The 14596-nt window shown below is 40.9% G+C and overlaps 1 protein-coding gene across 2 annotated transcripts; it reads right to left on the reverse strand.

Annotated features, from left to right (window-relative positions):
• Positions 1 to 2248: 2248 nt before the first annotated feature.
• On the reverse strand, positions 2249 to 14065 carry ZKSCAN4 (zinc finger with KRAB and SCAN domains 4). Of its 2 annotated transcripts, none has more exons than XM_007973357.3 (5): positions 12964 to 14065; positions 10890 to 11037; positions 9267 to 9349; positions 8188 to 8311; positions 2249 to 7203 (listed from the first exon to the last, which is right to left on the reverse strand). In XM_007973357.3, the coding sequence occupies exons 1-5, from the start codon at positions 13384 to 13386 to the stop codon at positions 6344 to 6346; spliced, it is 1638 nt and encodes a 545-aa protein (XP_007971548.3). In that variant the 5' UTR covers positions 13387 to 14065; the 3' UTR covers positions 2249 to 6343. The 2 variants fall into 2 exon arrangements, with proteins under 2 accessions (XP_007971548.3, XP_072861863.1); XM_073005762.1 differs by lacking the exon at positions 12964 to 14065 and adding an exon at positions 12829 to 12918.
• Between the last annotated feature and the right edge of the window lie 531 nt (positions 14066 to 14596).

Raw genomic sequence — 14596 nt, forward strand, 5'->3', positions numbered from 1 at the left:
GATGTAAGAAAGAGAGGGGGAAGATGCCATACACTTTTAAACAGCCCAGTCTTACGAGAACTCACTATTGCAAGGACAGAACCAGGGAGGATGGTGCTAAGCCATTCATGAGAAACCCACCCTCATGATCCAATCACCTCTCACTAGGACTTGCTGCCGATATTGGGGATTACAATTTGACATGAAATTTCATGGGGACACAGATCCAGACCATGTCAGCCCATGAATGGCATGCTTATGATTATTACTTTCTTAATTTAAGTAGTTATTTTAAATAATTAAATTAGCACTCTTTAACCTGCCATTCAAAACAAAAGACCTTGAAAACCACATATATAGCTAGTCATTTGGTACTCCTTATTTCAGCCACCTGACTTCTTCCAATTGAGGGAACATCATCCTGAATCCCAATTTTACTGTTTCTTGCTTTCCTTTTTTATATATAATTTTATTGCGTATATATGCATTCCTAAGCAGTATGTTTTTTTAATTGATTTTAATATCCTTTTACAATATTTTTATGTCCAAATCTTATCTTTTAACTATGAATCCCTTTCATCCATAGATATTTTTATGATGATTTATTTCCACCACCTGATTTTGTCATTCTATTTTTCATGATCTTTCTTTGATTTTTTGTTAGTTCCTGTCTTGTGTTGATTAATTTATATTTTCTTCTTTTCCCCCATTTACATGTTTGAGAACCATACATTTACACATGAGCATAAAGTGTCCATATACCCACCTAGCTTGTGAGATTATGAAACTAATCTTTCCCCACCCTTCTCCATATTATACAAAACTTGCAATGCCTCCTATCAACCCCCTCCAATATTATATAATGTTATTGATTAATACTTTATTTCTTCTTGTTTTTAAGCTTTCCTTTCCCCAAAGTGATCATTGTTATTATTGTTGTTGTTATTATTGGATTTTTATCATCAATGATTAACTAGGTTTCCATGTATACATTTTAACAAATTGGTTTTACTTACTGGGGCTTTCTTGAAGATTTGTTTTTCTTCTCCCTGAAGCACATGTTTCAGTGGTTTGTATAGCAACTGCAAATTCTCTCAGGCTTTGTGTTAACATGTTTTTATTTAACCCTTACCCCTGAATGGTAGTTTCCATGTGTCTGCAGTAAGTTAGAGAGCCCTCATTAACTCAGTCTGCTCAGGTTGACAGTTGTATTCTTCAACACTTTAAGTACTTCTTTTTAGACTTTTATTTTAGGTTCAGGGGTACATGCACAGGTTTGTTATATAGGTAAATTGCAACAGAGTGAGACCCCCACCTCAAACAAAACAAAACAAAACAAAAAAACAAAACGCTGAGGTCAGAGAGATAATGTGAAGCCAGACTGTGAAGAGCCTTGCCCACTTCTGTAAGAGCTTGGGCTGTTAATTTTGGTGAAAATGGAAACTATTGCAGGGTTTTGAGTGGAAGAATGATGTGTGTGATCCAACTTAAATTATGCAGGGATTTAAAAAGGGTTACTCTGACTGATATATTGAGAAGAAACTGTAGGGGGGACTCATTTGTAGGCTTCCATAGTAATAATCATGGAAGAGCAAGAGTGGCTCAGACCAGGATGGTAGCAGCGGAGGTGGTGAGAAATGATCAGCTTCTGAATCTACCTTAAAAGTGAGTTACAAATCAAAACCTAGCAGGTTAAAGTAGAGAGTAGCTCTCAAGCTTTTCCAAGGCAAAGACAACATCTTGTTCATCTTTATTTCCTTAGTGCCTGAGCATAGACATGACAAAAGCAATTGGGGGTTGCTGAATGAATGGTTAGGAATACATAACTTACTTAGAAATAGGGAAAGCCTAGTATTTCTGTAAGCAGATATGCAAATACTTTGGCTGTCAAGGAATCTTGATTTACTTAAATAATACAAAAGAAAAAGTTGAGTCAGCCAATTTCCACATTCACTGATCTAAGAGGAACTCTTTTAGGTGCTGAGGTTACAATGAAAAGCCAGTCATATATCTCGAATATCTCATGTATCCCTTGTATCTCTCAGCCCCTCAGCAGGCCTTGTATACCCTGTGCTATAAGTGGGTCTGTAAGGCTACAAACTCCATTTCCCAGGCTCCCAATGCTTATGGGCAGAACTGGTGGGAGAGAAAAAAAGGGAGAAAATTGTTAAAGGTTTTAATGCTTTAGTTAATACCTGAAATGATAGTTATTTTCTGACAGTTTGGAAATTATGCAGTCCGTTGTCTCATTTAAGAATTCATTCAGAGGAAAGGAATAATCATATGGTTTATTACTTGTATACAAATAAGTTACATTAGGATTGCTTTCCTAGATCCCTGAAAACCTTGAAGTACCAACCTTAGAAATGGCAATAAAAACAGGAATTTGAAAAAATGTGCAGAGGATTTTGGGCAATCTTCCAATTCAACAACATACACAAAACAGGCAGGAATATACCCCAATGTTCAACCATTAATTCAGAAAGGAGTCCAGGAAATCTTACTGCATTCAAATTCCAGGGTCATTGGTTGACACTGTAAATAGAAGGGGACCGCAAATGCCAGAAACCAAGTAAGAAATCTGGGTAAATACAACAATAAAAGGATATTTCTATAATAAGGGAACATGATACATATTAAAAAAAAAGTTCACAAGAAAGTAGTCATGGAAAGTATTCATCCCGAAAAATTTCTGTCATAGCAACTCCCTTTGAAATGTACAAAAGAGAAACTACTTATACAAAGCTGACTGAAAAATAAAGCTTCCTCATTTGAATCTATCAGACCCAATTTTGACTATCATGAAGAAAAACAAAAAATGGACTAGAACAGGTATTTAGAGAAAAATAGATAAAATGAATTTACTTAGTGGTTAAAGTTCTTATGAATAATTGAGGAAATGGTACCATATAGGTTTGGGAAATTATTAGAAGATAAGAAGACCAATACTGTCAAATAGTTACAGGACATTTTTAAAATATAGTCTTTACTAATAATTATAATTCCTTTATATGGAGGTTTCCATTAACAAAGTGTTCAATCTCAACTTCTCTGCCAATTAGCAACATTTTCAGAGTTTTTACATAGCACTTCTTATTTATATAAGCAGATCCTCAGAATCCTGTGAGGTAAGTTGTCACTCCTACTTTTTTTTTTTTTTTTTCCACTAAAGGAAGAGGCAGAGAAAGTCTTTTGCAGAATTATATACATCTTTGCCAAAATTAAGAACAAACCAAGAGTGCCATTCATCAAAAGCTTTTTTCATTATAACCATTCATTCTTTCGAAGTAGAAAAAAACGCTATAACCAGTTACTATTCAAGCAAAGGGAGAAAAAAGAAAATAGAGGATTTCTGCACTGCTTCAGTTACAGAAATGAAATAGAATGGCAGACTAGTCACCACTAAAATTCCTAAAAACAATTTAAGAAAATATGAAAAGTGACATTTTATTGTGCTTTATATACTGCTTATATCTTAACTAAATAGTTTATTTTACTGGATTTGATTTCACTGGAAAATAACTTTTTTGGCCATCCTTTTCAATAGGCTACAGATAAACCCATTTTATAATTCAGCTATTTATAAACACATACCTCTGTTTTATACAAAAGTGGAGTATCTAAAAACTATAAGCAAAATAATTTTCTTACTTGATATTATATAATACACCAGATAAAGTTTCCAAGATAATATTTTGATTATGAAATATCATGGCTCCCTAATGCTTACTGAATAAAATTTAAACTTTTTGTTCTGGCACTGAAGGCTCCTACAATGTCCCTATCTCTTAAAATTTGCTTTATTTACTCAATTAGACAAAGTTGTGAGTCCATTCAGCTTTCTAACATGTAAAGCTGTCCATATAATAATAACAGCTTGCACAGCTGGAAGTATCCTTTTCCTTCTCCGAATTTCTACAAGCCTCAGTTTACCACTCATAAGGCATTTATTGCACCGCCTTATTTGTGTGCAAATCTTACCAACCTGATTATACTAAAGGCCTAAGCCCAAGTGTGTATATACACACACACACAGATAGAGGCTTTATTTCTTCCCTTGTCTAGCATAGCAGACACTGAAAAGTACTTTTCAACAATATTTCCCTCCTCTACAGAGAAGACTTTTAGGCTTGGAGGCGCAGGAGTGAAAGGAGGCACAGTGGTCCTTAGTTAATCTCAGGAAGTTATATTCATATAATACTTTCTGGTTTGTAAAAAGCTTTCACATGTATCTCTTCATGTAACATCAGAAACAAATACCACAGAAAAGTGAATAGAGTTGTCTGTAATGAGTTTCAGTGTGTAAAATCAGAGCTATTAGCAAATATTTAGGAAAAGTAAAAATTAAAGGAGAAAAGGAAATGGCTAGCTTTGTGGAAATAACATAAATAAAGCTGATTTTAAAGAAATTAAAAGGCTAGGAAAGATTGAGTGGAGAAAGTCTACAGAACTTTGGAATGCTAAAGAAGTTTTAAATTAGACTGAAAAGGAGGAGATAATGAAGGCAATAAAAGATTGTAGGGAACTAATAAAGGGAGAACTTTATGGTTTTGAAAGTCTCTGGTCAGCCTGTGGTATTTCAGAGCAGAAATCCAGAAAGGGTATTTGAGAATAGACAAGAACACTATGCTGGTGACTGAATAAAACATGGTCAGGTAATTCATCAGAAGCAGAATCCATTCGTGAAAATCTGGCAGTGCTGGAAGATGGTAATAGGCACTTGAGCACTTCAGAAATCAGTCTTTAAGCACACAGGTGATTTGGGTGAAAACAGAAGATATCAAAAAATTCTTATTTCTTGTGAATAACTCACAGCATTGAGCCTTGACAGCACATATCAACACTTTGGATATTGTGAAATCCTTTTCATCAGACCTAGGATTCCCAATGTGCTTCTGAACAGACACATTTTCTTTTTTTTCTTTTTGAGACAGTCTCACTCTGAAACCCAGGCTGGAGTGCAGTGGCACCATCTCAGCTCACTGCGACTTCAATCTCCCAGGTTCAAGCAATTCTCCTACCTTGGCCTCCCAAGTAGCAGGGATTACAGGCATGTGTCACCATGCCTGGCTAATTTTTGTATTTTTTGAAGAGATAGGGTTTCACCATCTTGGCCAGGCTGGTCTCAAACTTCTGACTTCATATGATCTGCCCGCCTCAGCCTCCCAAAGTGCTGGGATTACAGGTGTAAGCCATGGCACTCAGCCCAAGCAGATACATTTTCTCCTACCACTCAAGACGTGAGTTTCTCTCCTTGTAGGCTGCCTCTAACCTGATCTTCCTGTCCCCAACTGACAGGGCAGTTTTGAAACCATGAATAATAATTATAAATATTTGGTATGAATCTTCGGACCTGGAGAAAGTTTAAGCTTAGCTGGCATAAGCCTTGATGCAGTCAGCTATAAACTGGGGAAGAGGGACACAGATGACGTCTTAGCACTTGGTTAGGCCCAAGATAACTAAAAGGTAAGAAACAAGATAGTAAGTCTTACAGAATGTCTTCAAAATTCATAATAATCATTTTGATCTAACTTGATAGGTAGGTTTTTATTTACCTGAATATGAAAGATTCCCCCTAAAGCGTAGCAAAATTAATGTAAACTAACATAATTAACGTTGACTAAACAGTGGAGTTCTATGGATGGAGCAATCTCACAATGTCTTAATGATAAAGAAGCTGTTTAAGGCATTCTTCTCATCTGTACTATCATGGTAGAGAAATATGGATTCCCCCACCCCAATTCTGAAAACAGTATGTACATGGCAACAAATACACTAGATTGACCCAGAATCTAGAACCTCAGAGAAGAATACATAAACAAAAATGGCATAAGTTAGAAATTTCTCAGAAATACAGACAACATCAAATTTTTGGAGCTACAAAGGCCATTTTACTGGTACATTTAATAGATGTTTATTAGCACCTATCATACAAGGCACAATGAAGAGTAAAAGACCTCATCGATCTGACCAATTTGTGAAAGATTCATTAGAGGCAAAATGAGTGGTCAGAGCAGCAGCCCCCCAGATCAGAAACATCCAACCAGATGTCCTAAAGTGCTAGCTGAGGGCAATTAACAAGCCCAGAAGGCCATTTAAATCCACTGGGTGAGAACAAACTATTTTAGGTCCTACAACTTTCAGACCACTCTCCCATGGCCTCCTATCAAATGACTTCTTCTTCCAATCACTTTCTAGAATGTAGAAGATAACTTATCATCTCAGCCAGACTACATTTTCCCATACCTGATGATGTATAGTGGTAAATAAAGCCCTGGTCCACAACTTCTGTAACCATTAAGGGCTCCAGGGTGGCTTCAGTTCAGTGACAACTGAGCACCAATGTTGGCATGAATACTATGGGTCACTGTGAAATAATTTTTTTCCCTACATGGCTTCTCTGATGTTGAACAAGGTATGAAGTTCGAGTGAAACCTTTTCCACATGTATCACACTGATAGGGTTTCTCACCAGTGTGGATTTTTTGATGTTCAATAAGACTTCTATTCCGGGTGAAACTTCTCTCACACTCATTACATTTATAAGACATGGGAGCCTCAATATTTTCCCAGTGGCTTTCCGTCCTACCCTGACTTTCCCAGGACTCCCCATGCTCAGGATTCTGAACATTTTTATCACCATGAATCCTCTGATGTCTCAGGAGATGTGAATTCCGCCTAAAGGTTTTGCCACACATATTGCACTGGTATGGCTTCTCCCCAGTATGAATTTTGTGATGTTCAAGGAGGCTGCAGCTCTGGCTGAAGGTCTTCCCACAGTCATCACACTCATAGGGCTTCTCCCCAGTGTGGGTTCTCTGGTGTTTGATAAGATTTGAGCTGTGACTGAAGACCTTACCACATTCTTCACACTCATATGGTTTCTCTCCAGTGTGAACTCTCTGATGAATGACAAGGGCAGAGCTCCCAATGAAGGTCTTCCCACAGTCTTCACATTCATATGGTTTCTCGCCAGTGTGGATTCTCCTGTGTTTAGTCAGGCCTGAACTTTGAGCAAAACTCTTTCCACATTCATGGCAATAATGTCGCTTACTCCCTACAGCATTTTTCTGCTTTCTTTGTAACCTGCCCTCCTGTTCACCAGCTTCTGCACATGTAGGATTCTGGGCAATGTCTTCCCTCAGGTGGCATATCTTCCCATGCTCCTTTTTTGAAAGCTTCTTGACTGGAGGCAAGTCCCTGCTCTCAGTCTGTATTTCACCACCTGAAACAACAAATGGCCAGCAACCGTGGGTTATGCCCTGCCATGGGAGGAAAGCTCTGTGATGAGTACCAGGGAAGCAAGAATTACAGAAGTCTATATATGCCCAGGATGAGGATTTAAGTGCTAGAATAAGAATGGGAATAAAAGGGGAGAACAGGGGTGCTGGGGGGGAGGGAGACCTAAGAATGAGAATGGGGCCACTGGAAGGGTTCAAACTGGGAATGGAGGGAAAGTGGTGAGGACTCAGGACTATGCAGGGGACATATGTGGTGATTCTAAGCTCTAAGAATAGTAAGGCAGGGCCATGCACCTAGGATTAGATTTTGAAAGGGCTGAGCAGAGGGTGATAGTAACAGGACAAGTGGAAGGATTTCTGAAGCATCTGCAAGAAATGGCAAAAGCAAAGACTAGAAATTGGTGATGGATCAATGACATGGGCTGTCGTCTCTAACTGTGCCCCAGGCAAAGGCAAAGTTCTCAAACAGATCTGGCACTAGCACTAGGAGTTCTGAGTTAGAGTCCCCACTATGCCACCAATAAGCTATGAAATTTCAAACAATTGAGTAATTTATGCCTCTGCACCCTCAACCCTAAGGTCAGGGTCTGTAGTTCATGTCTAAGGTTGCTTCTGGCTCTCACATTCTGAATCCATGGCTCATTGCCTGAAGAGGCCCCCCAGCTTTCCTCTTCAGTCAGGGATATGAACAAGAGGACATCAACATTTACTGAGCATCTCCTATGAGCCAGACCTGTACTAGGAGTTGTGTCAACTTCACCCCACTTATCCTAACTAGAACACTGGCATGGCAGAGGAGAAAGCAAGGTCAGAAGGAGTAAGAAGCTAGTAGTCAGTAACAGGCTTTCAGGAATGGTGATTCTGAATCCAAACATAATGGGGACTCAACAGCTTCTAACAGCCCAATAGGTTCTAATACACAAAAGAATGCCAAGCAATCTTAAGACAAATTAGTGTCTCAGTCTTACCAAGGGAGATGAGGCTGCTATGGTTCTCCTGCTTTTCATCTCTGTAGATGTTCACCTGAGATGAATCCAGCTGTGTCCACCCAGGAGAGAGGGTCAGAGCCACATCTTCCATTTTCAGCAACCCCTAAAACAATAGGTAGTCCTAACTAGCTCCTCTTGCCTAAAATTACTCCCAAAGCAAAGAATGAACATCACCTTTAAAGAGCAAGTGTGGCACACCTACACCGATTTAGCTTTATCTCTAATAATGTCTTTACCAAAAACACCTGCCAAATGAAAGAAATATTACACACATTTTAGAAGAAGTACTTTCAATAAATATCGAAACAGTCCAGAAAGTGAAAAGGTTTGGAAAACAAGGGTCAATGCAGCAAAAGGAATGAAACTATGTCGAAAATTTTCAAAAGATTTGCAGTATGCTTTGGCAAAGTGAGGATAGAGGTTCATTTACATTAATAGTTTTAAAAATACAATGAAATCTAGGACTGAAGGGAGAAAAATTAGGGGAAAAAAGGATACTACAGAGCCTCAAACACTGAAATCTTCAAGCAGGACATGAAAGGCTGCATAGTAAATTGAAATCTAGGTTGAGAAAAGATTGTTCATATTGTAATATAAATAACTTTAAGAGACTATGCCTTATCTGACCTTCCAGGTATAAGTTCTTTGAGGGCAAGGGCCAGGCCTTTATATCCCTCACCAACAGCACAGCTTATTATATTTTAAAAAGCAAAACAGAATGACCATCCCAACAAAACCTTCAGTTTGCTTTTGCGGAACTGCCCTTGTTGAAGAAGAAAAATCACATTGAGGAAGAGGCTGACCTAAGAAATGTAGTAGGAAAGATCTGAGAAGCACAAATAACATTCCAAGGTTGTTGTGAAACAGGAAAATCCTCTTAGGTGGGCACCAAAATGAAGGTAGACAATAATAGGCAACTTTGGGATAGATGAGAAAACTCAAATCCATATAGATCTAGGATAGGGGTGGAGTAGGACCAGGGAGGGAGGAACCTAATGCAGAGCCCAACAGTAGTGAAAGGTATGGGGTGCTGGGGAGGGAGAGGAGCTCCAGCTCACCTGGGACCCTGGAGTGAGCCTGGAAGCTACCATTGCATCTTCTCTGCAGCACCCTCCCTGGGCAAGCCCAGGAACCTGGAGAACTAAGAAGGAAAGAAGCTCTGGATGAGAACTACCCTAGTATTCAGCCTCCCCGCCTTGCAAAATCCAAGTTCAAAAACTGGGGCAGTAAGTTCTTGCCAATAAGTTTATACAGAATGTGTTCCTTCCAAAAATGCCTGATTCCCACCAGCTCCAGCCCTAGGGCCGAAAGAAATCTGGTGTGCTCTGCAGATATACAAAAACCACGTGCAGAATCCTTGGTAGGAGTGGTGAAATGAAAGCAACATAACAAAGCTTTCCATTTGAAGACCTTTGGGTTTTGAATTTTTCTAGGAGATGGGGAGTAAAGAGGGTTTTTTGTTTTTGTTTTGTTTTGGTTAAAATGTCTTTAGTAGACATTAGGATGCTTTCTACTTCAGGTATGAAAACCTAGGAGGAGGCCAGGCACAGTGGCTCATCCCTGTAATCCCAGCACTTTGGGAGGCTGAGACAGGTGGGTTGCCTGAGTTCTGGAGTTTGAGACCATCCTGGGCAACCTGGAGAAACCCGTCTGAACCAAAATTACAAAAAATTGGTGGGTGTAGTGGCATGGGCCTGCGGTCCCAGCTACTCAGGAGGCTGAGGTGGGAGGATTGCTTGAAGCTGGGAGACAGGTTGCAGTGAGCCAAAGTCTCACCACTGCACTCCAGCCTGGGTAACACAGTGAGACCCCCGTCTCAAAAAAAAAAAAAAAAAAAAAAAGAAAAGAAAAAGAAAAAGGAAAAACTAGAAGGAGTCAAATAAGGCTTGGTCCAGAAAGGAGGAAATGGAAGACTGCCTAAATAGGACTTGCTCAGACTCAAAAGAGAAGTAGAAGAAACCTTAGGTTTCCCTACAATAAGTCAATTTGCAAGGGGCAGAAAACAAGTTGGTTTAGGCAAGGAACTCTGCTGAGAAATAAAGATTGCATGTTGGATGGCATGTCCAAGTGTTGTATGTCTTAGGAATCAACCCAGATATTCACAGCACGTGAGGAACAGCATGGAACACACAGCTGCTTCCTGTTAAGTGATTTTCACTCTTCTAGTTATAGATCTTACAGGGTTTAGATTTACACTCTTCTATTTGTAGTAGTCCTACTATCTCTGGAATGTTCTGTCTGGCTTTACAAATTCTGCCTTATTTTCTTCATAGCACTAACCAATATCGAAAATTATATTATTATTTGCTATCCTCCCTGCTAGAATGTAAGCTCCATCAAAGCAAGAATTCTGTCTTATTGGTAGCTCTCACCCCAGTACCTACAACACTGGCTACCACAGATGAGGGCTCCCTAAATATATCTTTAATGAATGGAGATCACCATGTTGTTTAAAAAACTGATTATTTCTAGACATCAATTTTAATAAAATAGGATTTACTATGTCCTATTCTGGTTAGGAAAGTTTTTCACCATTGTTTGAAATTTCTCTTTTAGACTCAATCTTAAAATATAGTCTCTCTGTAAAGAGCATATAAACTGTAAATGGATCTTTTGAGTGATCCTTAAATGAAATTGGATGAAGTCTACAGAATTCATACAACCCAGAAGAGAATACTCACCTCTGTCTTGTAAGGGCTGGGATCCCAGAGATTCATGCTTGAACAGAGCCTTCACTGGCTGGCACTGGCTACTTTGAGACCCTTGAGTTTGTGTCAACAGTGCCATCTTGCAACAGAGCATTTCTTGCCCTTGGTCACCAACTGGAACCTAGAAGTCATTATTTTTAGTTATATACCCAACATTTCTATGTTTTCCATGTGCAAGTGATTTCTATTTTCTAGGCACTGTTTCTGAAAGCCTTATGATATTAACACAATTCATATAGATAACAACCCTATGAGCTGCTATTTTGGATTTTTGTGATAAGTTGCTGAAAACGGAGATGTGGCCCTGATCCTCTCTCTTGAGTGGAAAGTATTTTTGTTGTTGTTGTTTTTTGGTTTTTGGTTTTTTTTGAGATGGAATTTCACTCTTGTTGCCCAGGCTGGAATGTAATGGCATGATCTCGCCTCTCCACAACCTCCACCTCCAGGGTTCAAGTGATTCTCTTGCCTCAGCCTCCCTAGTAGTTGGGATTACAGGCATATGCCACCACACCCAGTTACTTTTTGTATTTATAGTAGAGACGGGGTTTCTCCATGTTGGTCAGGCTGGAATGTAATGGCATGATCTCGCCTCATGGCAACCTGCGCCTCCGGGGTTCAAGTGATACTCCTGCCTCAGCCTCCCTAGTAGCTGGGATTACAGGCATGTGCCACCACACCCAGCTACTTTTTGTATTTTTAGTAGAGATGGGGTTTCTCAATATTGGTCAGGCTGGTCTTGAACTCCCGATCTCAGGTGATCCATCTGCCTCGGCCTCCCAAAGTGCTGGGATTACAGGCATGAGCCACTGTGCCCAGCCAAGGGTGGACAGTGTTTAAGCAGCTTGCCCTTGTCACCCAGCCTGGGCAAGGTGCTTTTAAGCAAGCTGCTTAAATAAGTGGCAATGCTAGGATGGGAGCTCAGACAGAATGACTCCAGATCCCGTGTTCTTACCATTACTCTAGACTCCCTCATTATATGCATCTGTGTGTTTACGAAAACCCTTTGGACACTGGTGCTAAATTCTCAAAGAATACTAATATATTTTCTAATCTGAAAAATGAGGATAATAATTTCTATTTTATGGGGTTTTGGAGACCAGTAAATAAGATCACAGTATGTGAAATCACCTAACATAGGGCCTGGCACATAGTTATGTCCTCATTAAAAGCAGGTTTCCTCCAGACATTTATAGCTAAATTACAGTTTTCAAGTTGCTGTCTCATGTGCAGCTCAGAATTTCCCACATCTTTTATGAAGAATGAAGCTAAGAGATTTATAATGACTTCCCACTGCTACAGGGCTCGGGTGCAATAGACCTAGGTCAAGAACCTCAGTATCCAGCTCACCAGTTAGAAGGCTTTGGCCACACAGGTCCTCTGAGGGTGTGTGCACAGGGACACAGGACAATGCGAAGAGGAAATAGTCCCTCATAAAACAGGGAAGAACATGGAGGTAAAAATCGGCCCACTTTCTACCAGAGGTTCATAACCAGTGGTCCATGGACTTTCTCCCAAGTGGTCCATGAACTTAGACAAGACAAAAACTAATCTTATTTTTACTGGTCTTTAAGAGAGAGTTAACATTTCCTTCAACTATGAATGGAAGCAACCAACAAATTATGGGTAGCATAAGCAGTACCCAGGACTTTGTCACCAATAGAACCTGCACATGTTTTCACATCACATTACAACCAGGCAAATAGATGCTTATCACATTCTGAAATTGCCAATTATAAGCCCTGTCCCTAGGTCTTATTATTTAGTGCACTAATAAAAATCCACATATATTACTTTAATACAAATTTAATTCTTTGCTAACTGTATGTCATTATGGTTGTGTTCTTTTGTAATCCTTTATAGTTTCTTTATATATTTAAAAATATAATTCTGAGAAGGAGTCCAGGGACTTCACCTTACTGCCAAGGAGGTTCACGGTACAAAAAGAGATGGAGAACTCCTGGATCTTAAAGGAATGCCCCTCACTCCGATCTGGGATTTCAGGAGGAAACAGACCACAGCGCTCAGATACTAAACCTGTTCTTTCTACCTGCGGCGTCGGTTCATCCAGCTGCCTCTCCAAATACTCCAATAGCACCACCACCTCCTCCCCGCTCTCTGGATGCTGCTCCCGCACCCAGCTCTGCAGATTCCCCGGCAGGATGGTCAGGAACTGCTCCAGCACCAGCAGCTCCAGGATCTGCTCCTTGCTGTGCATCTCAGGCTGCAGCCATTGTCGGCAGAGTTCTCGGAGCCGGCTCAGCGCCTCGCGGGGACCCGCAGCCTCCGGGTAGCAGAAGCCTCGGAAGCGCTGGCGGGAGCGTTCGGGGCCCCGAGCAGGGCTGCAGGATGCGCTCACCTCCGCCGTCAAGGCGGAAGCTTCCTCCTTCTCCACCTTCACGGTCAGAAGCCCCGTCTGGTCTTCTGCAGACTGGGCGTCCAGGGCTGTGTTTTTTCTCGGTTCTCTAGCCATTCTGACCCAAGGCAGTACTCGGGTCTCACTCTAGTTGCGACCTGTATATCTTCAGAGGATTCTGGAAAGGTGGTAAATTGTCCAGTAAAACTGCAAGTGGTCCCCCCTCCTCTCATGCCCAGAGGCCCAGGACACTCCTGAGGCGCAGCTGCACAGATCTCTCTTATAGTCCGTGCCCTTGCAGGGTCGTCCTCTGCCCTTCACTCTGAATCCCACAGTAAGTATCCCCAAAGGATGTCTTTGGGAGTGAAAGTGATCACTCTCCAGACACAGGAGGGAAGTTGAGGCTGGAGCACAGGAAGCCTTGCTGGCAACTAAGGCAACTTCCTGGGCTCTCTAGGAAGCTTCTCTCAGTGGTTGTCTCCGAGTTAACCCTTTAGCTACCCTGTCCTTACCACCACACAAGGGAAGGCAGTTAAGGGAAAGAGAAGGAAAGGATGACATACACTGGATCATAAGAAATAGGACTGAGCCTTTAAATCCTGGAAGGATGCCGCTGTGGCTCATATTTCTTTCCTATGTAAAGCTTGCTTAAGCAGCTGGAATAAAATTAACACTAAAATTGAGCTGGAAAGCAGGGGTTCCCCAGAGCCCTAAAAACTCTGGCAAGATGACCAGAAACATCAAAGCAGCGGAACACATCACCAGGCACTTGCCTGGAGTGAGCAGTGGCTGCCCTTGGTCCTTCCCCACTCACCCCCTTAATCTGTCACTTTTTCTCCTCCTCATTAAGGTCAAACTACTTGAAAGAAAGCCCCCCCACCCCGACTGTAGCCCTCACTTCCCACTAATCCTTAACACACTGTCCCACTCCCCCACTCACCACTTTGCACATTCTGTGGCTGCTTCTCTGGCAATCAGGCTTATGCTGCTCTCCACCTTCAGAAACTCTCTAGTCTCTGGCTTCAGGGACCCCATTCTCTTCTGCTTTCTTCCTTCCCAGCCCCCATTCACAGTCAAGCACAGTGGCTAGATACACAGATAGCCAGGTTACCTGTGTAATCCTGGCTTTACCACTAACTGGCTGGGTGAGCTTGGTAAATTATTTACCCTCCCTGTGCCCGACTTTTCCAATCTGTAAATAGGGAAAGTAATAGTAGATAGGGATGTTACAGGCATTAGTAGGGATTAGATAATATTGAGAGCACTCTTGTGTAAACTGCTTAGAACAATGCCTGGCATGTGATAAACTAGGCCTATCCTATAATAG

This window comes from Chlorocebus sabaeus, chromosome 17, assembly GCF_047675955.1.
Source record: "Chlorocebus sabaeus isolate Y175 chromosome 17, mChlSab1.0.hap1, whole genome shotgun sequence".
NCBI classification, from domain to species: Eukaryota; Metazoa; Chordata; class Mammalia; order Primates; family Cercopithecidae; genus Chlorocebus; species Chlorocebus sabaeus.

Excerpts from the sequence above, each read along its gene's own strand:
- ZKSCAN4 (XM_007973357.3), bottom strand. The coding sequence starts at position 13,386 with ATGGCTAGAGAACCGAGAAAAAACACAGCCCTGGACGCCCAGTCTGCA. Across the intron at positions 9,350-10,889 it reads CCAGCCCTTACAAGACAGAG|TTCTCCAGGTTCCTGGGCTT; the intron begins GTGAGTATTCTC and ends TTTCCTTCTTAG. Across the intron at positions 7,204-8,187 it reads TAGCAGCCTCATCTCCCTTG|GTGGTGAAATACAGACTGAG; the intron begins GTAAGACTGAGA and ends TTGTTGTTTCAG.